Here is a 27,361-nt window from a genome sequence, read left to right as displayed (position 1 = left end):
TTACTGTAAGCATATATCTTTTTTTTAATGGTCGCAGATCTTTTCAATTTGTGTTTGAACAGCCAGGCAGCTATCGTGGCATGGCTGGTTACCAGAACAGGCTTTCCACAAAGCAGGACCAGAACCTCTTGAGAGAATGCCAGAAAGAAAAAAAAAGGTCATTTCTTCTCTGGTGTTCGCTATAGCTGAAGTGCATTCAAAATATCCTAAATTTGGTTTGTATTATATTACTTCACTACTGGTTTTGTGTCCTGGTATTTCCTGCTCCTGCAGTCCTTTGAAGCATTTTTTTTCCCTCTCAGATATATGCATATCTTTTCTCATTTTCAAGACGTGTCCTGTTTCATCTTAACTAGAATTCAGACATTAAAATAGCCATAACTTACAAATCTCTATATCCACTGACACTGCAAGTCTTACACAGATTTGAATATCGATGCTATAGCCACCAGTTTATCAGAGATTAGCATTTCAGTGAAACAACAAAAGTCATCATGAACTTCTGGTGGTTTTTTGCTGGAATCAATTTCTACGGTTTTGTTGCCATATCTTTATAGAACTATTTTTTTTTTTTTAATTGCCTTAAGACAGATTCTATTAATATGCAGGCGTTATGCTGTGTGCTGATCTCAGAGAAGCTTTTTACAGAATGCTAAACACAAAGGGACAGATTCCCTGGTCTGTCAAGATCACTTCACGTTCAACTTCACAATTTCCAGAGTGAATCTAGAGCAGTTGATAGTGCACAGTAGAAAATACTCATGTTGTGGGTGAAATTCTCATTGATTATTGGGATTTCTGATGTTCAGTGATATTCCATGAGAGCAAGTATGGCATTTGTAATCTGTGGTCTTTTTTGTCATCAGCTTCACCTGCTGCAATGTTCTTTTTCTCCTGCTCCCTGTTCTCCTTTCCAGCACAAATAGCATCAGTGAACAATCTTCAAGTGAACCAGGAGAATCCAACAAGTATAAGCCAAAATGGGAGTACAGGCAATGCTGTCCATAAGCCCAAATGAAATCCAAACTCATCGTTTTTCATTTATATCAGGGCCAAGTTATCAAAAATTTGCTTGCTGATGGGCCTAGGGAAAACCAAACACCTTAAGAATCTCCAAAATGTGTGTATTTGAGTTTACTAGCCTCTGCAAAAATAGTTCATCCTCTCTGTGTGTTTGTTCTATAAATTTTAATCCCAGAAACACCCGAAGAGATAACTCAAGATCCATGCAAGTCATCTGTTTTCATGTCTGATTCTTGTGGTAACTTTGTGCTTTCACAGACATTGAAGCTATTGGCAAATGTATAAGAAGATAAATCATCTGGAAGCTAAAAGTAAACTAATTCAACCTAGGAATGAGGCATACATTTTCTAACAGTGAAATAAGCTAGTTGTTTATCATTTCACCAAGGAATTCTGTGAATTTACTTTTATTTGTGTCTTTAAGTCAGGGACAGATGCAATAACAAAAGGTTTTCTCCAAGCCAGAAATTTGAAAGCTTAACATAGGCAGAGACGATAAGATTAGGGCATGGTTTATACAAGTGAGAAGGTTAGATTATGACAATTTCTTGAACTTCAGATCTGTGAATCTAACCCAAGTTTTGTCAGAGAATATTTTGGCAGAATGCCTTGAGAGATGAGAAGAAGCTTTCAGCTTTCATCATGCCAGCAAACAGCAGAGTTCACATATAGCAGCACCATAAATCCTTGAGAACAGACACCTGAAATGAGGGAAATAGAAACAGAAGGAAAGTTTCTTTTGTTTCTATCTCAGTAGTTATTCAGTCACAAAATGAGTTCAGTCTCAGTGCATTCTCATACTCTTTGAAAGGTAATTATTAGTGTTAGTTCCTAAACATTGTTGAAAATGTAAGAACGTGTAGAGCTGAGGTATTTTCTGCAATGACTAAAATATACTGTAAGTGCTATAACTAATTTTTTTTTTCCAGTCTAGTGTGAAACAGAGTATTAAGTAGTTCTGAGCTCAGAAAACATCTTCCCTTGGACAGAATAGTGGAGTGACTATTAGAAGACTTGTGTTCCCACATCAGAGATCTTCCCTCCCTGGGACTGGACTTCGTGTCCATCTGGACCTCAGTCTCCCATTTTAAATCAACAATAATATTTCTCCATCTCACATGACTGGTGCTTTCACAAGTCTGCAATTCACTGGAGCACAGAAAGCTTGAGCCTGCAAAAGGCTGCGTTAGGCAAACCCTTGCTGGTGGCCATCTGAAAGAGGCAAAGTGGCTCTCCTAGGCCCAGCAGCTGCTGGAGACACAGAGAGACCAATTTTCAGCATTGTTTCATTTCCAACATTCCTACACAGACTTGAAGTTCATAGTCACATCTCCACAGTATAACAGGGGCATATTTCTGTTGGTGGTGATGTACAAGCACACTTCACATGCTCCTTGGAAGAGACAAGGGTCTTAAAGAGCAAGTCCAATGCCTCATGCAGGTAGCCAGAAGGAGGATCTTTTTGTCTTTTTCCTTTTTCACATGATATGTGCGATAGTTCCTCTCATATTTATTGCTTCAGTTTTGTCTGTCTTAAATTATTTAAAATATTAAAATATTATTACGTTCAGAAACGCCATTTTTACAAATGAACTCAGAGTCTAATTTTCTAAGACTGGCAATTTAAAAAAAATTTACAATTTCTCATTTATATTAGCTTTTAGAAACAATGGCCACTGTGATATAGTCCTTTAAATATTATTCAGTAAATGTAGTGGTGTCATTAACGTTCTAGAATTGAAATATATCTTGAAAAAACCTCTTTCACCTTTAGGATTGTCTGGTTTTTGCTGAAGAAACACAGCATTGTCCTGTTTTGATCACCAGTGAGGAAAATGGAAAACATCTCTGTTAAGTACTCACAGGTCTGTCAGAGTGTTATCAGTCTCAGGTATTCTGAAGAAGTCTACTCCTTAGTTCTGGCTGTTCTGGCATCTTTATATGCTTAGTCTGTTTCAGGGACTATTGAACTTCCTATTGATTTATCCTATTGATAAGGCTAAAAATGATCAATGCTATAGCATTTGCCATCAAAGCTCTTAATAACATAAAAAAATGAAATATTTTCTTCCAGTTTAAAATACTCCAGTGACATTTGTGAGGTGTACAACTTCTTGCCAACTCTTCTAATTTAAAACATTATCTGTTTGAGGAAAACATATGTTAGAAGTTTTTAATTCAGTGATAGGAAAGACACTAATGAAATATGCATGTATGAATTTGGTGTTGCATAAGTTTCCTCTTTCTTGAAATATGATTAAAAGCCAAACATCTGGATTATGTTTAAAAAGCTTGAATTTCCAGTTTTCAGAGAGATTCAATCTATTTTGACACTGTACACTTAGCTTTAACATTTTCAGCATGCTGTTAACATTACTTGATATTGTAAAAAAAAAAAAAAGTTCAGGTTTAAGCAAAGTTGGACTTCTCCTATTGCTAAAAATGTTTTCTGAAATAGCTTTTTCTGCAGCATTCACACAGCCATACTTTAGGCTGTGTCAGCAGTTCTGTTATATATTTGCTCTTGAGAGCAGTTTGTATTTGATCATAAAAATAACATTCCAAATGGAGAATATTTTTTCTTTTGTAGAAAAGTACTATGTTTTTTTTCCTAGAATAATATTAGAAATGAAATACTGAATTGTTAACAACTTCTAAAATTCCTCCAAAATGAGATTATTCCATTGTAAATACTGATAATGTCAGGGGAGGATGTGGCAAATTTATCCTTTTGTTTTAATAACATTAATGTGGACTGGAAAAGAGAATCTCTATTATTTGCTGTGCCCTTGAAAGGTTCAGAGCATGACTCTCTGCAGATGATCATAAGCAGCTGACCATAAGACTTACTTTTTAACGTGTTTTGCAATAGTTTTGATACCATTGTGATGGTATTGCTGTAACAGGAATTGTGCCAGTGTTTTAGGTAGTGGAGATGTTTTAGCACTCCTCATGGCCCTGCTGCATGTGCCAACTTTGACATGACACAAGGGATTTTATAAGGAAAAAAAAAATCAAATAGTACGTTTAAAAAACTATAGCTTTCACTTTATTTAATACGGTACAGGATGTACATTTGAAATAAAAATGACATTTTTCATTATAGCTGTAGGGCTAATTGAGAAAGCTGCTGTCAACCTTTCCAATCAGCACTCGGATGGGCAGTCAGACAGGTGTAAGTTCTGTTGTGTAGGAAAAAGCTCAATCACTTTAAATACAATGTTGTTACTTCAGATACTACAGTAGTGGGAACTGAGATCCACATGTTCTGAGGCTGGAGACTGAGCGGGCTTGATGGAGAGTTTTTCCAGCCTTGACTTGAGGTTGCTCACCAGCCTGTGAAGACTCTAAGGCTCTTGTCACAGGACAAGGATGACTTTCTGTCCTCACACTTGACAAGGTCTAGTTATTTGCATTACTAAAGCCACTGTGCCTGAAGTGGTGTGTGTACTGATCTTTGTGCAATTACCTGTCCCTTGGTGGAGACTCCGTTGTGCCTCTGTTGATCTGAGGAGCCTCAAATTTCCATTTGGATGTTTTTCCAGCAGGGAACCTCTTTGCCCAGTAAGAAGTCTAGCAAATAGGTAAGAAGATGAAGATCCAGAGATTCTCCACTCCAAATACATCCCAGTAGTGTTGCTGGAAGAGCAAATAATTGATTTGTAGATTTTCAGTCAAGCTTTTCTCATGGAAGGGTATTACTGATCACCATTAGCATTCTAGCTGGGTAACAATGGAATAAGGACTTCAGAAGAGCCAGTCTCTGAAAGATAAATGCACAAGAACATCCATTTCAAAACAGAATGATGCCTGTAACGTACAGCCTGACAATAGTAGGTGCATTTGGAATTAAATCTTTGTGTAGACGAGTTCCAATTTTATGTTTCATGCATACTGCAACAGCAGGCACAGCTTAGCAGAAGAGAGGATAACAGGTTATAAATGATTTTCTTTGAATATCTCAAAAAAAAAAAATCTCCATAATCTTACAATGTTGTATTTTATTTTGTAAAAATGTAAATGTAAAGGTGTAGCAGTATGAGATTTCAAGAATATTCAGGCAAGGATGGAGCTGCAACTACAGCTTTTTGTTTCCAGGCCGAACTTCTCCACCTTCAAACGCATTTTCTGCTCAATAATGGACTAACTGTAGTAATACACCAGTATTTTGGAATCTCCCTTACTCTGTGGTTGTTTTTTTTTTTTTTTTTGTTTTTTGTTTTTTTGTTTTGTTTTTTTTTTTGTTTTTTTGTTTGTTTGTTTTTTTTTTGTTTTTTTTTTTTTTTTTTTTCTCTTAGAAAATACCTTAGCATTAAACCAACATATAGCTAGTAAATTAGCTAGTAAAGTAGCAATTAATTTCTAAAGAGCACCAGTTTTTTAAATTTAGTATCAATTCTCCATGCAACTACATACATGTAAATTTAGCTAAATCAATGTCTAATATATTAATTGTCTGTACTAGAAGTCCCACCTCTGGTGCAAGGTACGAAACCAAAACCAACAGCGTTGTTGCAAGCAGTACAAGACCAATCTCAGAAATTCCATCATAAATCAGCCAGAGCTCCCAGTAAAACACATGGTTTACGAGACTGATAGGTTGTTAAACATGAAGTGTGCCAACTCTGTGGCCTTACCTGAGCTGAACTATAACCCGTGCAGTGGCACACCACGTTCCAACATCAACTGCCAGGCTTTGCCTTTATTTGTGGGTGGATGTTCATTTTGGATCCAGCGGGCTCTTAGGCACCTGGTGCTGGATTGCCCTCGCCATAGGAATTGAAACGACTGTATTTTGGCTGTGTGTTCTCAGAATTTAATTCTATTTAAAAACTGGTTAATAGCATAGTAAATAACTGCTATTGCTACAGAATTGCGTTCTGAAGGTAATGGGATTGAATTTCAACGCAAGTTGACACTCAATTACAATTTCCATATATCTAGTGAATAAGCCAGTTCTTGGCTGCTATATTAAGGTGGATGTCTTCCTGCTTAACTGAACACTGTGCAAGACAGGCCAAATGCATAATAAAGCCAAATCAAGGCTTAATATACCCACTCAAATTTTTAATGTTTGTATAAAGTAGTGAGCTTGCAGAACAAACTCAGGGATGTGGTTTTAAAAAAAATTTAAATAATCAATATTGGAACAAAGTTTCACTAAATTCAGAATAACAAAGCTTTAAAAAAAAAAAGAAAAAAAAAAAGAAAAAAAAAAAGACCCAAACAACCAAGCCTTTAAAACTTCTTACTGAATTACTGCCATCAGCCAGTAGATCCATGGGGCTTGTTCGGCTAAAAGCCACAACAGACTTTGTAATGCAGTGATGTAATCTTGGCTTTGTGTCATTTATATTCAACCTAAAAAAAACAATTTTCCTGAATAGACAGGCTGACAACAATATTGTTCGGTGTTGGTTTTTATTTGGATTGTTTCCAAATGATTCATATGCCTCCACAGCAACACCCTATGCCTTGCTTGAGTTTTTTACTCTCAATTCCGAAGTTTCCCCTTTTTCCTAGCATTTTCTTTTGCTTTTCAAGTCCCAGTTATGTTTGTGAAACTAACCAGCTCGGCCACAAAATTAGGATGTATCTTGCAGAGTGCATTCATTTTACTTTTTGCATATTTTTCCCGAGGTCATGTCAAGGTTAGTTTGAATTCCATCCTACATTAAGACTTCTTTCACAGCTATTTAGCTCTGCAGCCTGCGCCCCGCTGGGGTCTGCCCCTTGGGCACGTCAAAGCTTCAGACCTGACAAATCACACACAAGATGAAGCTGTACAGTTTTTTTAAACAGTTTCATCACTAACGTGGGGTTTTTTGGGGTTGGGTTGGTTTTTTTTTTTTTTTTTTTTTTGCCTTTACACTACATCCCATCCCCCTCACCCCCACCACCCCCCCACCCACTGGAGTTTATTCTCTGAATTGCAATATCCTGAAGACTGATTTCCATATGGAAAATTCCCTTGCTCAGGCGAGTTGTAAAATAGAAATGGCATTGTATAGTACGTGCCACTCACAGGTCCCCAGGAACTGAAAGCGCTGCAGATCCTCTTTAATAATAAACTATAGCTCCTTGTCTAATATCTCTAATCATATTGTTAATACCCATTTGCACAGAAGAGCCTAAAACCACAAAGGCTGATAAATACTCAAAAATTGTCATCCTTACTGTGAACCTGTTAGGCATCCAGGAGAGCTGTTAGCTGTTCACAGGAATAAACTTCTGTCATCCTTGGGATTACTCACATGAGTAAATGTTCATCGGTGTCAAGAAATGACGTCGTGCTGCAGCAGCAATCCTTAGGGCCCTTGGGAAAATTTCAGTGGGTGTATGTGTGTGTAGATACATATATATATATATATATAAAATTAGCTTCACAACTATCTGCAGGGCTTTCACCACCTACGTTCGTGCACAGACAGACAGACCCACACAGTCCCCACGTATTTGGCGCTGCATAAAAAGTGCTTTGAAATGCATCATGCAGTCTGCAGGTTAAAATACAAATTTTGTAAAAATTCTTAACCGTAGACTTCTATCTGATTTTTAGCATTTCGTGAAACTAATGGCGCAACACCATTTCCTGTTTAATTGATGAAGTTAAAATGCCTGGCTGCTAATGAGTGTATTAGCAAACAATATACCCTTAACAAGCTTAAGCAGCTCAGGATTTTAAAAAGCAGCTTACTGTCCTCCTCATTTTTATAAGACAAAATGTACTGCCTTCCACAAATTGCTTGATCGACTGATGAAGTACTATAATTATAGTTGTATTGCAGTTTTGACAAAGCCACAATAACAGATTGTAGTTTAGTCCCCACTCCAGGCACACAACTCTTTGCATTACAAAACCCAGTTTTACTGGTCTAATTCTTTGCGAGAACAAAAGGCACCTGGAGATGTTAACTATATACTAAAAGAAAACTTGGAATCTAGGAAATAATAATATTGAAGCATGACTTTTCTTCTGGCAGTTAGTTCATTGGGAATGGTATCTAATGAAGAGTTGTCTAAAGGCTTGCTTGTTTGGAACTAATTAAAGACAGATATCCTAAATAGAAAAAGGATCATGGGAATTGCATTAGGTGTCTGGAGACTTGTTATTCTTTTGGTGCTCTGAGTAGATTGTGGAAGTTGTTAGGGATTCAAGAAATAAGGGAAGCTAATAAAAAGTTCTATTTTTCTGGTTATTGGCCAACTATTGTATTTTTGTTTGCAATAAGATTTGTGCCAACAGGCTAGGGGCTTGAATAAAACATTTAAACATTTGTGCATTAACACATTATGGTGAAAAGAGAGTCTTGTGCTTTCACTCGGTGCATTTCAGCCTTCAATTAATGTGAAAGCACTACAATGCCTATGCAACTTCTCTTGCCTAGTGGTGCACCATTTATCATTGCAGTTTTACATTGACCTTGACACCCACTTCATTAGAATAAAGATTGTCTACCATTTAGGTTACATTGTTCCTCTGCACAGAGACCCCATGCAAATTTCTGTTCAGATAGAAGAGCTGTGAGCCTGTCAGAGGTCATCTGCATTAAATGATTGCAGCTATTTTCCAACTGCTTCTTTTCATTCTACTCAATTCAGGCTAGGAGGATCAATCAAGCCCTCTGCCTGAAACAGTGGGACTGCTGGGAATATAACTGTTTTTGGTAGTAGTGGATATGCCCTAAACAGTATTAAATATTTAATATAAATTCATTAAAGGGCGCACAAAGTCTTCAAAAAGATATTACATATATAGTAAAATTTAAAGTGTTGGGATCACTTTTCTGAGAGAAAAAAAAAAAAAAAAAGCAGAACAATGAATACCAACTGCATAATTTTTTTAATGCAGGCAAAATTCAGTTCATAAAGTTGCTTGATATTTCTTTCAATGTGTTTATTTCTCAAGCTGCCACAGAAGGAACTGCATAGCAGACATGCAATCTGCATTTGCTGGTTTCTGAAACAAAAAATCCTGAGGTGTCTGTAGGGGTTTAAGACAAAAGTGCTAAGATTTGTTTTGTTTTATAGGCATGCACCCATATGCACATGCACTCTCACACAAAAACATATTGTGCTGTTGTGCTTATTTGTAGGGGAAAAAGGCAAATGGAAATAAGTTAGCACTCTCCTTTTTGAGTTTTCCGAGTGATATAATTGGAATTAAATTATTAATGGGAGATACTTAAAAAAGATTGTTTTATGATCTTCTATTACAGAATTTGCAATTCATTTTAATATTTGTAGTTTGATTTATATCAAAGATAATGCAATCTATGTCCAATTAACAATACATAGCCAATGTAATATGATTTCCAGATCATGCAAATGGAATAAACTAGAAGAGGAAAAACTGATTCTTAACCTCAGATGTAATTTGCTCTGTGAGTTCTGGCAATTTTAAATGACATTGCACTTTTTAATTTTTCCAAAGGCTCAGCAGCAAATTTATCCCAATCAAGTGAGCCTATTATTAATTTACAAGGACAATTGTAGGAGTCTTTATAATTCCTCTTTGCAATTATTTGCCATAAATTGCTAATACAGAAATATGAAGTTTGCGAGAAACAGAAACTGCTTTTCATCTAGACAGATCACACTGCCCAGATCTTGAATGTTGTCCAGAGGTTCTAGTGCTATTGGCAATGTTAGAAATATAACCAAGCTTCTGGACAGTTTCTAAAATGTTTCACACTGACAGTACCAAAAAGGTAGAAGCATTAAGAGCCATTGTGAAGGGTAGGCTGGCCTCTAGCAGATTCCTTCACTTTGCTTGTATACAGCTGAGCTTTGGACTCTGGACTTTGGAATAAAAAGAGTCTTTGTTCACCACTGAATGGCATTAGGCATGGGCTTCCTAAGGGGCCACCATGAAGCCTAGCATGAAGAGTGCAAACATTATCCAGAAAGCAAAATGAGAATGTGTGTGAAGAGATGATGGACAAATATTGCTACATATGCATATATACATATATACACTATATATATGTGTGTGTGTCAATATATACGTGTATGTATTTATGTTGCGTATTTGGTGAATTTGCTTGCAGAATATTGTTTACTCAATTTTATGCCTGCAGTAGATTTTGCAAATGTGAGCCATTGCTGACTGTGCACATGCAGACACCGAGGGTGTATGTCTGTATTTATTGGTGTGTGCCGGTCAAAACACCCCAAAAGGCAAATTTTTAAAATTTAGGATTTCACTTCAGGTAAAACTAAGGTGACAGGTGACTCGGTTCTGATCTCAGTTGCATATCCTACAGTGCCATCTGACTGAAGATACTTTTTTCAGCGTGTGAATGATGGAATGCAGAACATCTACAAATAGCACACCCTTATTCCAGTAATAGAGCAAGTTCATTGGCTTAATTCTTCTGTACTTCGTAGCCATAGCTCCACTGTGTGTTCAGTATGTCTGGTCTCTTTTCACTATAACCAACAGAAGCACCATACAAAAGTCTTACAATGGATGTCTTAATCTCTCTGTGTGCTTTTGGAGCATTATTTTGAATTCCATCATGCAGGCCTTTTTTTTTTTTTTTTTTTTTTTTTTTTTTTTTTCTCTCTCTTCTGAAGTTTTATTACAACAGCAGAATTCCCAGGGAGCTTTAGGGACAAGGTTTCGCATAATATTGCCCTAAAGTTTTGCTCCAGGGGTGGAATCTGCTGATCTTGGGATCATCTTTTTGTGGTGTTTCTCTTTCTGAAAGATGCAGTGCTCAGTCTTACAGAGTTGTTAACTGTGTACAGATTTTTTTTTATTGTTTACCAGACAGTGCACATCGACGAACCTTTCATGATGATTTCTTTCTCTGACCTCTCAGTGACTAGGCATCTTGTTCCTTAACACTGAGGGAGGCTGAAAAATGCTTGAGTTGCTCAATGTGTGCCTTCTATACCAGTTTCAAAATGGCTTATTCTTCTGGTTTCCATGGTGACAATTAACACTGTTACAAGGCATTGTTCCAGTCTCCATTTGGACAGAATTTTCGGGTGTGATTTTTCACACAAAAAAATGTTTTATATAATTTTTTTTTAGGGGGAAAAAAAGAAAAGAGGAAAAAAAAGGCACGGTTTGGTGTAGAGTGTCGAAAAATGTGTCTCAATCAGTCTGCCTGGATTTCTTAGGATGTTTTTATCAGAGAAGTAAGGTTTTCACTTGCTTTGTTTTGGAATTCAACTTCTTTTGGCTTAAATATTTTTGCCAAACTTCTTCATGAATAAATGGTACTGTGTTTATTTTAATTCCTTTCTTTGTCCTCCCAGAAGTATTGATCGTCTTGAGAAAAGGAATAAAAGGCCAAATTCTTTAACTTACGTAACAGTGTTTTGGATTTCTTTTGAGTGTCCTTGGGAGCACAAAACCAGGCACACATGCACCCAGATAATCATGCTGTAAATATTTTGCAATTTTGTTGTTTGGGGTTTTTTTCTCAGTTTACATGACAGGTGTTGTGGGAAATTAAATATTACCCATTTATTTATTATTGTGGTCATTGCGAGAAGCCTGTCACCTTAACTTCCTTAATCTCATTTTTGGCTATTGAACAGTAATCTATATCATAACATCCCCAGACTGTCACAATAGAACAGCCTTTGCTCACCTAAAGCTGAGGAAAGAATGAATCTGAAGATTAAATCATCTTCTCACCACAGGATTAAGTAGTCCTACCAGACTAGGGTTGTGCAGCACTGAGAGAGCTGGGAGCTAATTTTTCCATGCAACTGCTCAGAATGTGGGTGTTTAATGGATTAAAAAACAGCATTAGCAATAGCATCTCACGCTATCGGTTCTCAAACTGTACCTCGTGTACATTAAGCTCTTCCCTTAATTTAAAGTACACACTGCATGTTAAATATCGAGGAGTGAAACAAGACTGACTCTCAGTCATATACCAATACATCTGATAATCAACTGAAATCTCTCATCTTTTACTCTTACTGTAAAATGCATTTTCCATCAATCAGCCTTTTCTTTCATCATGCTTGTTTATACAGTAGGCTACACGGTGACAAAGACAGCAGGTACATAAAACCTAGCTTATTTAGTTTTTAATGTAATAACCTTTTATAACATCTGTCAGGCTACCTGGATTACGCAGCCCTGAATTATTTTATCTAGCCCAAAATTAAATGAACTGTCTTCAGTTTCTAAGTTAACAAGAGCATTGTAATTATGAACCATGCCGTTTGTTTTATTCCATGATCAGTCCTGCAGTGCCCAGGAGTATCCCCAGCAAGTGCCAGCCCAGAGCAGGTGATGAGCAGTAGCTGGATGTGCCTGCACCAGTGACACACAGCTAGAGGACTCCCTCAGTCTATTAATTCACTTGACAAAAGAAAGGGAGTCGCACGTCCTGGATTTCAGTGCCTAGCAAATTGGGCTCTGCATTCCCTTTGATATTACGTGTACTTATGGAAATAATTATGCAAATCCTTTTTGGCTATATCATCTTTAAATAGACATCAGATTACATCAAGAAGATTGTAATCTCCTCCAGCAGCCATTCTAGCCGCGAAGGCAATGAAACAGGACCAGGAATCATACTTGTTGAACACATCACTCAAATAAAATGGTGTTGCCTCTTGGTGGGTCCAGCCCTAGTGCCCAACCTGGGAGGTTTTGCCTACAAGAAGTCTCAAACCTTAGCCACAGCACACTGAGTGTCAAAAGGCAAGTTCTTTATAAACAATTCCGTGGGTTTTACCATGCATATTCATGCAGTTTTGGATACGCAGGCACCTGATCAGTGTTCATTAATAATGAGAAATGGTTTAAATCACCTCATTTAAAACATTTGCTCTATGATCCACAAATGACTAATATTTGCTGAAGTTTACATAATACAAATGATGTGCATGTGTTGTGTAAATGAGAGATTAAAATATGAAACTAACAATATGCAAACATATGCATGGAAATGCTGAGAACCTGTTAGCTGAAACAGTGATTTCACACCTTTATTATTTTCTTTAAGCTGTCTGCAATTGTATTTTTTCTTTGTTTTCCTACAGAGCATGCTCTTGGATCTGGCAAAGGCATCCATGTTTTAAACATTCCTAATTCTGGTTTAATTTTTTTATGTTTAACGCAGTTATTAACATTTTCAGTATGAGCTGCAATAGCAGTTTTCTTGACTGAATTTGAAGCATAAGAAAGCTTAATGTTTAGGAAGCAATTTTCTAATAGCTTTGCATAATTTATGTATGTCTTTGTAAACACCTTTGCAAGTATATGTGCTGAACTCTCTTCTTTCAGTAAAAGGCACATTTTTGGCCATATCAGAAGTTCCATTTCAATGAATCTTTTCACACTTAATTAGCTTAACTGTATGGCGGGTATGTATATGTGGATGCCTGTGTGCTAAATTTTTTTTTATTTATTGTACTAACTACAAAAACATAGTTAATCACTATAGTAACTACTATATGTAATAGTTAAGTCAGGTTTTTGGAGGATACAGTTTTAAGAAAAGTATTTATTTTCCAGTTTGTCTGTTATATTAGAATACATGTTTGTAGACTATGTAAATAATATAGACCTAAATATTTAGAAAGTCCTATGAAAGAATTTCTGAGGGAAGCTTCCAGTTTTATACCTGTTTTATTTGGTTTTTTAAGGTTTTGTTTGGTTGGTTTTTTGTGTTTTTGTTTTGTTTTGTTTTTTAAACAGTAAATAACAGTGCACAAAAAGAAGGGTTTTTTTCAACTGGAAGAAACTATTGGACTGTATCAAAATTGTGGCTGTTCTTATTTTTGGGCCAGTTCACTGTTCCTATTGGTTGATGCAGTAAAAATCAAGTCACTGGTATTGTCTTTTAGGGGAGTTATTTCTTATTCTTTTTCGAAGGTAAAACTCTCACATTTTCAGGCCCATGTGTGACACACAACCCACAATGGGAGAGAGAATAAATAAACTCTAGAGGAAACATAAGTGTGAAATTATTTCCTTGGGGTTTTTTTCTTGTTTCATTTTGGTTTGTTTTCCATGAAGAACCTCAGTGTTACTTGCTGAAGTAGCATGTTTTAAAAATAAGATACCACTAACCTGAATGAGACAAAGGCAGATCGACATTCAGATGGGAGAGTGTTAGTGGATATTATTGTAAAAGCAAATATTGTGATAAAGTGAATATTACTGTGTGTAATCAGTTGCTAACTGCCTGCATGGATGTGTCATCCAGAAGTCTATGTGCTTGGTACCCAAATCTCTTATGATATGTTTTGAGAAGGTTGTGTGCTTAAAAAAAAAAATAAATTAGAAGATGTCAGATGGAGCATAATCACAACCGGGTACATACAATTAAAGTTTATTTTTTTATGGAGAAAACTCTCTACAGCAGCTAATATTATATATTTCTTTTCATTTTAGAGATACAATGTAGAAATGTCAATCAGGCACCCCAAAAAGATGGAACTGCTTAGTAAGGTTGAAGCTCTGAAGAAAAGTGGTGTTTTACTACCAAACGATCTCCTTGAAAAAGTGGATTCAATTAATGAAAAATGGGAGCTGCTTGGGGTATTTGCATTTTTATTACTGTTTGTGGGTTATGTGTACATTTTTGTGTGTTGAAGTACACTGTCTGTCTGATTTCTAATTTGGAGCACAAATATCTCTCTCTTTCAATCCACCACGTACATTTCAAACAAGCTACTCATTCTATTATAAAAACTCCATAGCCTTTTCCTCTTCTGTTGATTTTCTTTATTCCGTGCTTGTCTCCTGTCTGACTTTAATAATTTTAGTTCTTTAATACATAAAAAATGTAAGTAAAATATGCCATGTATTACGGGTATGCACCAAGTCAACTATAATGCAGTATATCTGATATACACTGACTGTCATGCTTGAGTGAATGTTAATAGAATTTATTCTGAAGGTACATGTTAGAGACATCTACTGTTTAACTATTTACTATACCTTTAAGATGAAAAGTGGGGTTGTCACTGCATATTTCAGGTCACACTGATGGCTCAAAAACAAATACACAGATTCAGTACAAATCTGCATACCTGAAGCTGAGAATAGAGCCAGGAGATGTTTCACGCTGTTGTATTCATCTCACTTTTGACAAAAGCCAAAAAAAGTTTCATGTAATTCATTTCACGCTATGATGGGCTGGGTCTCAGCCAAAGAGTGAGATACAAGAATCTGGCAAAAAAAAAAAAAAAAAAAAAAAAAAAAAAAAGCAGCAATATAGGGGATTCTGTTACCCAGAGACTGGTGATGGCACTGTGCAGGAGACACTGTTGTCCTATTGTTGTAAAACAGCTGAGAGAGAGAGGTCAAACTATATATTTTTTCCATCCACTTCTCTCCTTAATTGCCTTCACTTCAAATCAAGGGTAAGATAAATTTATAAATTACTTTAAATGATTAATTATAGATGTGTGATATTAGCAATACAGTTACATTGCATAATTTTGCATGTTATTATCCTAGTTTAAAAAAAATATTTCTAATATATTATGAGTAAGCTATTCATGCAACCTGCCAACAGCATTTAAAATACTGAGTTGTTTCACTTTAGGTTATGTGGAAATGTAATAGCCATTTCAGAAGGTGGGGCTTTTTTCACTTAAGCAGAGTTGTTCTAATCACTCTAATCACTCTAAATGTGCAAATTTTTAGAAAATGTTAGAATTTGCCATTTGACCAGTGAACTTACTACTTTTAATTTCAATCTGCAGCATCACCATAATCTGCTGATCATCATCAGCATTTTGAACTTGTTTGATCATTAATAAATTTACTGATTAAAAAAGGACTTACTTAACCCAATCATTTACACCTGATCATGCCAACTTTTGTTTTTAAAATAATTTCAGACGTAAGCCTTACATTTATGAATTTCAGGGCATTTAATCAGCTTAATTCAGTGGTACTGATTAAAGCTGGTGGGATATAAAACTATGAAATAAGATCATGATTCTTAAAATCTAGGAAAACTGTCTTAAAAAATTTGAAGCCCCTTGCTTCTCAGTATGTTAAAATCAAAATATACCTCCAGATTAAATTTTGCCATTAATTTCAGCATTTACAGAAAAATGAAATACAGCTATTACAGTTTTTCTGCTAAATGCAGTTTCATGAATAATAAGTAGAGTTTGATAGAGTTTTGTTTAATTTAATAAAAACCTCTGCAGAAACTAACAGCACTAGACATACTGTTTTAATTGGCATGATTACATTTTAATTGGCATGAAAAAAATTAAAGACAAGGATTTTAACTTCTAACAATGGCAAAATAGAGGGATATGGTTTTTAATATTACTTTCATCTAAGGTGAACACTGTGGAATGGAAATACATTAGAATGAAATGTCAGTGGTGCGTACAGTTTAATCTGTGAAATTTTGTCCCCTGTGCTGAATATTACTCTGTCTCAATTGCATATTAAACAACCCTATCAAGGCAGGCATTGGCATCTGCTGTGCTGACACAAATTGTGAATTAAATGAAATTGATGTCCTCTGTCGTATATTTATGAAGACGGACCATTCTCTGAAGTATTCTGTTTATGAAGAATTTATGATTGCAAACTGTTCCAGAACAAAAAAGTGGCAATAAATTCTTTTTTGTGACCCTACCCTCCAAGGGCATTGATTTCACCTCCTGCTGCTACTTTTGTTGCAGCATAAAAACAATAGCTAGTGCTGGATTCCACTGAGGGTCTTCAAATTATCAATATTTGCACCATGAAAATAGAAGGGTGTTGCCAAGAAAGCGTGTTTTTCAGTTATGATCTCCTAAAGATGTGATTTACAGAATGCCACATAGCAGATTAGTATGTGTTGCTCTAATTTTATTTGTGTTTTAAAGCTTATTTTGGGAAGCTAATTTCATTGTTATAAATCAGATTCCAGTAACTTTCTACAGCATGTGCTTTCAACAGACAGACATACTGGATCACATAAAACTATATTTTTCATGTTACAACAATTAACCACCACTAATTATCAGTTTAAAAGGTTATTGGATGTGAGTGTCAGTGTATATTCAATATCCTACAATCAGCAACACAGATCTAGTGCTTATAATAAGTGTCAGCCTGACAGCCTCTTATAGGTCAGATAAAATACTGCTTGGCATAGAAGAAGCAGGCAACAGCACATCTCTCTCGTGATGTTAAAGGATTACCTTTCAAAATGCTGAAAAAGAAGGTAACTTTCTATCCCCTGGCCTCTTCAGAATACTCATTAAGCACCCAGCGTCCACTATCAAAATGTTATTCAGTGATTCTGTTATTAGAAATACTACTTTGAAAAGCTGGAGTAAATTAGTTTCATCAGCAATAAGAGGAGAACGTTTATTCTGGTCCATTATCTTAAAGTGGATGCTTAACACAGAGAACTGAAATTCAAATTTGGTTGCCAAAAAAAGTGTCCTTGTGTTCAGGAGCAGTGAGGATTTTTGGGGTCTGAATGAGTTCATCCGCTTTTAAAAACAAACCAGCTGTTTTGTGACCTAACTCTTCCTCTATACAGCCTCAGGGCTACATGTATGGAAATTATAACCTAACAGTTAATACCTCAAAAAATATCTCAGTGTTTCTCCAAAAATTTAAATGGTACCTTAGATGGGAGTCTGGTGAACTCAGTGATTGTCCTATTTTCTGTTGCTGCCAGTAACTCTTATGGCCTTAAGTGTCTAAAGCCACAGACAAATTCCGTAGAGTAAGTAGTTTACAAAGTTATGAAGCATTTTGTCTCCTCTGTCCTTAATTACTCTTAGTAAACACTGATTTATAATCCTTCTAGTAAAGTCAGTGACCCAGAGAGAACAGCGTAAGTGAGAAACAAGGGTACAAAAATTGAAATGTATTGAAACGAGGAAACAAGGAGTGAAACTGATTAATATTAGTCATAATTATTAAAAAATCCACATCTCTAGCCATTTAACACATTCTTCTTGTTGCACGTTAACCTATATATGTTTTGGTACATAATAATCTATGGGTTTTTTTGTTGTTTTTTTGTTGTTTTTTTTATCTGATGCATTAGAAAACCCTAGGAGAGAAGATCCAAGACACAATGGTAGGGCACAGTGGGTTAGGTCCACGTGACCTGCTCTCGCCTGAAAGCGGCAGCCTGGTAAGGCAGCTGGAGGTCAGGATCAAAGAGCTGAAAGGGTGGCTGAGAGATACAGAGCTTTTCATCTTCAATTCCTGCCTGAGACAAGAAAATGAAGGAACAATGAATGCTGAGAAACAACTGCAATATTTTAAGGTAATAAAAAAACCGATCGTAGCTTTCGTAGGGAAACTCTTCTTTATGGTGGGATAAAATATTTATCTTATACATAACATTATGCAACGCATGTATACATTTAATTATATATTTTCTTCTTTATTTATGTGTTCACTCATGTTTATTTGATTGAGTCGTTACAATAATATGTCTTTTATAAACGTTTTTTGCAAAAGGTCAAAAGGGCTTTAGAGGGCTAATTGCACCACATTATAAAAGCAATAGTATTCTTTCCTTCTACCTCACTATAAAACATACAGTCATAGAATTGGTTGGGTTGGAGGAGACCCTAAAGATGATCTGTTTCCAACCCCCCCTGAAATGGGGAGGGGCAAAGAAAAAGCAGCTGAATTTTGTCACTAAAAGCTTCACTCGGAATTTCACTCTCTGCATAAGGTAATTAATGTCTTGTGTGATCATCAGTTTAATAACTTATATCTCTGCACATATGAGTCAAGAACAGCCTATCTGAGGTAACTGTTACAGTGAGCTAAATTTAGAATACATGAGAAAACATTCAAGGTTGTGGTGACTAGATACGTGGAAAAGACACATACACCATGAGATTTGCATTAACCTAGGCCACATCCTAAGCCTAAGCCTGAAGATTTATAGAAAGGAGGGAGAAGACTGTAGTCACAATGCTTTATTCAGATGATAAGCTCTTTCAACCGAAGGCCAGTGTCAAGCTTTGCAAGTGACTTAGTGGAGGTTGCATGTTTTGTTCCATTCCCCATAAGTAGTGGTAACGCTCAGGAAAGAGGGCTAATTTAGCAAACACACCTGGTAGAATTGTACAATTTTCTTCTGTTCATAGTTTCTAAATAAACCCTCACCTGAGTGATCATTACAGGTCACTTTACTCTGCAAGTGATCTCTGACCAATGAATAAGAAAGGAATCATAAGTCATTGTTGAGTTTTAGAGGTAAAGAGGTTTTTTTCTCTTCCATTAGTACACCAGGGTGTCTAGGGCAACAGCACTCTCGAGGTGATGGACAATTTCTTAAATGTGCACCTTGCCAGCACTTCTAAATGTACTTTTCTTTTGTGCAAGCATTCAAGAAAACAACAGCAGAAAGATTATTTTCTTCCCATTTAGTCATTCTTTAACCCTTCATTTTCCAATCAAGATGATTAGTGAGAAGGGTGTGCCAAGGTAGATAAAGTCAGTGGTTTTCAGGTTCCTGAATGTGTCCATTTGAAAGCAATTTTTAGTTTTCTTATGACACCAATATTATTTTTTTTAATGATTTGCAGTCTTCTTCTAATTGGGGAAAAAAAGTCATGATCATTCTCTTTAATCTATCAACAAATGTCAAAGGAAGTGATTAGGAAGGACTGTTGATAGACCTGCAGAACTTCACAGCAATAGATGCATTTTTTCCATAGGCAATGCTGGACATTTTTATTTCTGTAGATAATGATGGCATTAAGTGCAGAACTATGTATTTAAAAATCTAATTTCAAGCAAGCTTTTTTTAAATCTAATTTTTTATACTCATATATATATATGCATATATACACACACACAGAAATACCATACCATTATTTCATATTTTGCGCATAAATCTCTCTAATGAAATATTTTTATACATATATGACATAATACCATGCCAAAAGCTCTAGAGATATTAAACAGTATATCACCCACCATGATGCAGCCATAGTATTTCCTTACTTGGCCGATTATCTAATAAGTACACAAATAATACATTAATTATTTTCAAAATGGTAGCCATTATAGTATAAAAAATAATTACCTATCATATATGGTGAGAACGCATCATTTTGTCATAGGTATTGAACCGTCTTTGTCTCATTAAACCTGAAATCTACTATAAGTAAGTTTTCTATTCTTCACTGATCTCCTGGGAAAGTGTATAAAAGAGAAAATGGATATAATTAACAATACTGCAATGTATAATACATATATTTGAGAAAGAACATTCGGAACATTTTCAAAAACATTAGCTATGCCACTAGTCAAAAACCTGCTGGGGTTTAGTTTGACTTACTTTCCACTTAACTTAAGAGTTTAACCTTATTACTGCTTTCACTGTGGGAAGTGAATCATTGCTTCTTAATGGAAATTTACTGTGATGCACCATCCCAGTGCACACAGCCACTGTACACAGGGAAACATTTTTAATAAAATAAACTCAACAATGCTGTTGATTTTCGTTCCGTAATGTTATGCTTTAAATTACGCTTATGCCTTAGAAAAAAGACAGTTATTCCATTTTTGAGGTGTTTTCCTTCCATTTTGCAATTGGAGGATGAATCAAATGTGTAGTTCACTTGCAGTTGGGACCCAATATGAGGGTGATGTGACAGGAGTAGCTGCTAAATTCACTAGTAGGAAACTATTTTGAATTTTTCTTTTTGAAAAGAAAAGTCTTTTTTTGTAGAAAATAATGCCATATAAATTTGAGTGTTCTTTTTATTATTTTCTTTTGGAATACTCCTGTCTAATAATAATACTTAAAATTTCTGTAGAACTGTCCAGCCAAGGAGCTCTACATGCTGCACAACCATTACTGAACTAACCCTCACCAAACATTTAAGGCAGGCATTATCATCATCCCCTTTTTTATAAATGAAGGAAATAAAATACATGGAGATTAAAATCACTTTTCAAGACTTTCACAGAAAGTCAAGTGCAGCCTAACCACAGCTTCTGTTCAGGAAGGGAGGAAGAATGAACACAAGTTGGTGAACTATAAAAAGGGAAGCCTGGGTGTCTGACTCCTGTTATTACTTCTGTTGCAACACAGAATATAGACGAAGAAAATAAAAAATACTTCAAATGCTTGAGCTCATCATAGCTACAAACCTACGTTTATTTTATTTATTCATCTTTTTATTCCTCTTTAAGTCCCTTGAGTTCATGTTTTCTAGCTTTCCACAGAAAACAATGAGGGGAAGAAGCAGAATCTTACTTTTTTAATGAAATACGAGATCCTCAAGTAAACACATAGTTCTAGCCCCTGAATACTAGATATAATGAGACTAGTAATTGGCACAACTGACTTCCTAAACTAACAATGTACAGCTATTTTGTGGGTCAGGAGAGATTTGGATCTGCAAAGAATGAGAAGCAACAATAAAAAGAGTTTGCATTCTTTCATGAAAGTTTTACTAAGTTTCATTTGAGTAAGGTCTAGCCAGAATTTTATGTGCCTGTTAGCTTGTCAGTAGAAGTGGTCTGCCATGTTTCTTTTATGTGTCTGGGACTTCAAAAAGCATGTTTTTTTTCTCTGCAAAGTGCCCTCCAAAAGTAACAAGGGAGCCTAAATAATTAGTCATATATTTCTGTCACTTGCAGTAAAACTGAAGACTTTTAAGTCTTTATATAGAGAAATGATCAGCCTCAAAAATTGTTTTGGCTTTGGCTCACAGACCAGCTACTTGAGAATGAGCTTTGACTTGTGAGTAGCTGTCTGTCTCAAGAATCCCTCCTCAATCATGTTTAACTGGGCAAGCCTCTAGTGTTCTCAGTAGCAAGATTTATAAAGGAACCTGTTCTCTTTCTCCTCCAGACTTGGTGGGGAACAAGATTTTCCTCTTCAGAACAGGATTTTAGCAGAGATTTTCTGCTAAATTGCGTTTGGCAAAAAAATAATGTTGCATTTCCTGTCATTTCTGATCTGGTTTTATTTGAAGCATAAGCAACGTGCTCTATAGAGTCATACCTGTCTCTTAAATCTTTATTTGTGATTTTAAACAAAAATAGTCCCGGTTTTCAGCAGCCTTGAAAGCTTGTGATTTTCATTTAGTTTAGTCAATATATCCATTAAGAAATCAGACTGCTTAATCATACAGAACATGTTGAAAATTTCTTCTCATTTGAAATTTCTAAAAGTCAACGGTTTATTGAATTCCACAGCTTGGATTATTGCTGCCATTTTGGCTTGCCTTGTAAACAGTGTAAATTATGTGATGCTTGTAACTATTTCTAGTGACTAGACCCACTCAGAGCTGTAAGTTTTCATCTTCCTCTACATTTATGACTTGAGCATACCAGATGATGTAGTGTCATTAAAAAAAAGTAATTCTCAGCAGCATCTCTTATTTCTCCAATGCCTAAGGCGACTGAACTTTCTGATCAAATAATACAGATTGCATTGGTAATTAATGGTCAATATTACCAATACATCGTAGTGTTTATTGCACTATGATGATTTATGATGATTTTTATATTTATTGAAAAGTTTGTGGAAGAGTCAGCACTGTACATAATACAAAAAAATAAGTTAAAATACTTCAGTCAAATAAAACACAAGTGAGTTTGGGGAGCATCTAAGATTATGGCCAAAATGAAGTAAAACAATTAAAGTTGAATAAAGGTCTGTAGACTCAGAAATTAAAGAAAATGCTGGCTGTTCCTACAAGTGGCAGGAATTGCTTTTACCACTGCATTTTGGATCCTTTACAGATTTTAGAATATGTTTCTGGCAGACTGCAATCAAAGAATTACAGATTTCAATATCCAAAAAAAAAAAAAAAAAAAGAAAAAAAAAAAAAAAAGAAAGAAAGTAAGAAAGAAAGAAAGAAAGAAAGAGAGAAAGAAAGAAGAGGAAGAAAGAAAGGAGATAAAGGTTATAATAATTTTAATAAACTTCTCAAAAGGAATGTGACTTCAGAGACCTAAAACTTTTCACAGATAATGAATTATGTACCCAAATATTGTTTGGATTAAATTTAGCAAACAGGAAGGAGTACAGTACTAAATCTCACAAAACCAGGTAGGATTCCAGAGTTGAATGTAGCCTGATGCCTTTTGAAAAGGTTTGAAACTAATTCAGACTGAATTTCCATGACCCACCATCCAAAGGAGCACTTCTGTGGACCACTGAAATGAGAAAGCCACACCTTTATAGTAAAGCAGCTTTACAAACATATCTTTTGGCCCTAATACAACACATGCTTATATCTCTAATTTGATTTAATATACTAAAATATCAATGCACAATACTCTGTATATATGCAAATACACAAAAACACAGAACACTTAGAAATTTAATGTATCTCAGATTTTGATTTGATATACTTATTACTCACTGAAAAAAGTTCACTTTGCATTTCAGGAAGCTCTCCCTATTTAAGGCAACCCTTATATTACATGGAATTCCCAGTTAAGAATAAAAACTCTGCTGAGATAGCAGCTGTCATTTCATCATCTCATTTTGGCTGTGAATCCTGAACCATAAATTCTCTGGTTTTTTACATTGTTAAAACATCAAAATTAATCTTGAAGAATACCTAGTTTTCTAAACCCTTTTTTCCTCACAACTACTCCCTTTGCTGGGAGAAATAAAGAGACAGAAGAGCTCTGTACTAAGACTGAGGTGTGGGATGAAGAATTCTCTAGAAATAGGAAGAACTGAGCTCAGATACAGCAATATACTGAATGCTTTGGTGGACAGAGAATAACCTAGTGGCTATTATTAGGCTACAAATTCATATGTTGCTTGGTTCCTAGGTCAATTTTATGTACTGTCCTGTTGTTTCTGATAAACCAAGATGATTGCCCCACAAACCACATGGGCAGAGCCGTGTTGAAACAGATTAGCTACAGAGCAGAGATCTCTGAGGTTTTTTCCTAGCAATTAGAAGGCAGAAAATACTTTTGGGATGCAGTCAATCCATTCTGGTTTGGGCATCCAAAACAAAAATAAATCCCAAATTTAGGCTATGGAGTAAGAGGCACTGTACCTCAGAATGCCTTCTTCTGAATGACTAGCTCAGGGTCCACATTCTCCATTAGTTCAGAGGAATCCCACCCAAGGAATCATCAGGAGTATCATTAGGACAGAGGGACTTGGGGATGAGACAATTGCAATTCCAACTTAGAATGATTTACTTAGAATATTCTCCTACACTAATTAGAGTTTTTTTTCTTTTCCCAAAAGGTTAAGCCCAAATCTCTCTTTCAGTCCTCCTGGATGTGCAGTATGGTGCTCATTTGACCATCTTGTTAACTGGAATTGGTGAAAAGGCAGTTGAGGCCCTTGTCCTTGTCTTTCTTACTGTACTGGGAGATCTATTTTTAATTCTCTTGTCATGGGTAGCTTGAGAGACTTCAGGTCTCACTCAATTTGAGCAACACAGGAGACACTGGCTCACAGGGAGAGCTGTTTCAATCTGCCCATTACAGAGTAAGGTTTGCAACTTCATAGTGACAAAGGGCTTAGAGTTCCTTTCCCAAGACTTTCATATCAACGACATCTCCAGACTTTGACCTGTATTTCCCCCTCTCAGTCATGGCCTCTTGAAGACTTATATGTGTAGAAGTAAAAAATAGCTTCTTTTGAGAGAACATTCTCAGTTCTATCACTTATTTTTTTTTTCATTATGATTGAAGACATAATTGATTTTTTTTAAATTCATCCAAATGACTCCTTGAAAATGACACTGCTTATCGTTCTGCTGTTGCCTTGAAGACCTATTTACTGCAAGACCAGAATCATTCTCTTCTATTACTATCAACCTGGAAAAGGAAAATGAGAAGAAAGCAGAAGATGACAAAAGGAGAAAGAAATATTTCCACTAAAAATAAGCCAGGACTGACTCACTCACTAATTTACAGAGAGGATTGGTAATTTGGTTGGCCTCAAAGCTTTACCTTTGTTGCTGGTAACATGTAGAAAAACAAGTACAGCATGGACTGGGAATATAAGACAGTTAACAAAAATTCGCTGCACTGTCTCCATCAAAGTTCACTTTGTACAAGTGATTTCACTTTGTACATGTGATTTCACTTTGTGCATGTGATTAGACAATTTATTTGATTGTTTGTAACTGCCCCTTAGGAGTCACAGCATTGCATTTGCAGGTGCAAATCTATCCAATATTAGTGGATTATTGATTGAATAGTGTCTCTGGATCCATTAGATCCTACTAATGAGGTTTTTCTTTAATTGATGGATCCACTGACCTAGCAGACTGTTACCTAATTTTGGTTTCACACTGGACAGTTTTCCCAAGTTTTGTCTTTGTATGTAAGTTCAAAGATCATGGTCCCAATAGGAAGTATTGTTATGGACTGTATTAGTACCTTTACTTACACTGAAAATATTTCATACTGCCAGGAAGTCTATTTGTTTTAGTAGAATGTTTTGCAGAGTAAAGTGTAATTTAGTATGAGTAAGAATATGAGTGTAAAAGAACAGGTCTTCAATATACATTCCTTAGTGTTTATTGCAGTCCTTATCAGGTAAATTACGTATCACAAGATGTCAGTCAGGAATGGGATTTGTAGACTGGTACCATATTTCTAGGGACAGGAGAGTAGCTTAGATTATGCTTACTGCAGAAAGTCAATGAGGAAAAAAATAGTATGTAGATTCCTTTCCTTTGAAGATGACTCCTTTTCTGTTCTATTAGGCAAGAGCTGCATTTCCTCACCTCAGGATAAAACTGAAGGCCTGGCCCCTAATCTGATGGATTTTCTGTGCATTTTGTCAATGGCTGATGGTGTAACGTCATTCTTATGGAACCATCTTTCCCTTTATCCCATTGATGCTTATTTTCAAGTTTTTGGTCATAATAAGAGGAATCTCATTATGTTCTAAGCATTAGTGAAGGAAGAAGTGAAGGCCTCTTTCATGGCCCCTTTGTTTTCATCCTGTCTCATCTTCTCACCCCAATCCTATTGTTCAGGAAGAATGGCACTTGAAGGTGCAAGAGTATGAGTATCTCTGAGTCTCTAAAACCATCATAGACAAACACTCACTGTAGCCAGACATTTGGGTTTTGATAACCCTTAGCTTTTTGACTGCCATTCACAGTTCGTCTTGACCAAACCACTGCTTCTGTCCTTTCCTTTAGTTCAAGCCTTCGTGTAGTCCTGAGACTAAACTCTGTATGTCAGTCATGGTCTGTCTAGCTTGTACAAGAGGCAAGGTAATATTAATTTAAAATTTAATGTATTTATAGAATCATAGAATCATAAACTTTGGGAAAGACCTCCAAGAAGATCGAGTCCAACCTTCGACTGAATATCCCATGACAACTAAACCATGGCACTAAGTTCCTTTCAGGTAGTTTTAGAGAGCGAAACTCTGAGCCTCCTTTCCTTCAGGCTGAGCAATTCCAGCTCCTTCAACCTCTCCTCACATGATTTGCCTTCCAGACCCTTCACCAGCTCTGTTGCCCTTCTTTGGAGATGCTCCAGCACTCCAATGTCTTTCCTGGAGTTAGGGGACCAGAACTGGACACAGGATTGAGATGCAGCCTCACCAGAATCAAGTAGAGAGGGACACTACTTCTCTAGTCAGTGTCTTGTCTTAATCTTATCGTCTTAATCTTATTACCAAGTTAGGTACTGAGATAGAGCTACCCTACATCTGAGAGGGGTGAACGTACCTCATCACAGTGCTGCCTGCCTCTGGTTGATTCTGCTCTAATTAGCTTCTCTCGGGGACTCGTAGTTTTGTCTAGAACTGAAACTAAAATCTGTGGGTCTGTCTGGATGTTTATGCTTAAGATAAGGCAAAAGAATGTATATCCATTCTGAGACACTGCTTTTTGAAATAAGATGAAGAACACAATTTCTGGAAAAGCCTGTTTGTTGTCCCTGTGTCAGACAGACGTGAAAACATCACCATTTATTTTACTCAAGTTGCCCTGGCACAGCTCAATATTTTTGTATCCAGGCAAAGTTTACTTCATTGACCTAAGAAAAAGCCAAAGGAAATTTTTTTCCTTACTTATTACATGTGTTTATTTTTCCTTCCTGTTCTGAAGTCTCCAAAAGAATAGTCTAATCTATTTCATGTCCCCTGCTTCCCATCAAAAGGTAATACCTATACACTGCAGGACATGTTTTCCTGTAATTAAGAATAGGGTAAGCTCTCACTGTATTTTTGAATATACCAGGCCCATTGCACAAGCAAAATACTAGTTTATTATCTATGAGGGAACCAGATTAAGAAAGGGAGTAAGGACAACACATTAACATCTGAAGCTCAGCTTGAGAGTTACAGGTATTTATATACACCCATGCCAGGATGTTTTTCCTTTAAAGCCCAATATAGCTTCAAGGTAGAACACAAAGTTTAACAGTTTTAACTCTTCACTAAAG

At 36.0% G+C, this 27,361-nt stretch overlaps 1 protein-coding gene across 1 annotated transcript in view; it reads left to right on the top strand.

Moving 5' to 3' along the window:
- AKAP6 (A-kinase anchoring protein 6) overlaps positions 1-27,361 on the top strand; it is a 212,667-nt gene that overhangs the window by 151,348 nt on the left and 33,958 nt on the right. Inside the window, 2 exon segments of the mRNA XM_066322134.1 lie at positions 14,399-14,545; positions 18,030-18,254. Coding sequence (XP_066178231.1) covers positions 14,399-14,545; positions 18,030-18,254 — 372 coding nt within the window.

Source organism: Sylvia atricapilla, chromosome 6 (genome assembly GCF_009819655.1).
Source record: "Sylvia atricapilla isolate bSylAtr1 chromosome 6, bSylAtr1.pri, whole genome shotgun sequence".
Lineage (NCBI taxonomy): Eukaryota > Metazoa > Chordata > Aves > Passeriformes > Sylviidae > Sylvia > Sylvia atricapilla.
This window is presented reverse-complemented; position numbering and strand designations above follow the sequence as displayed.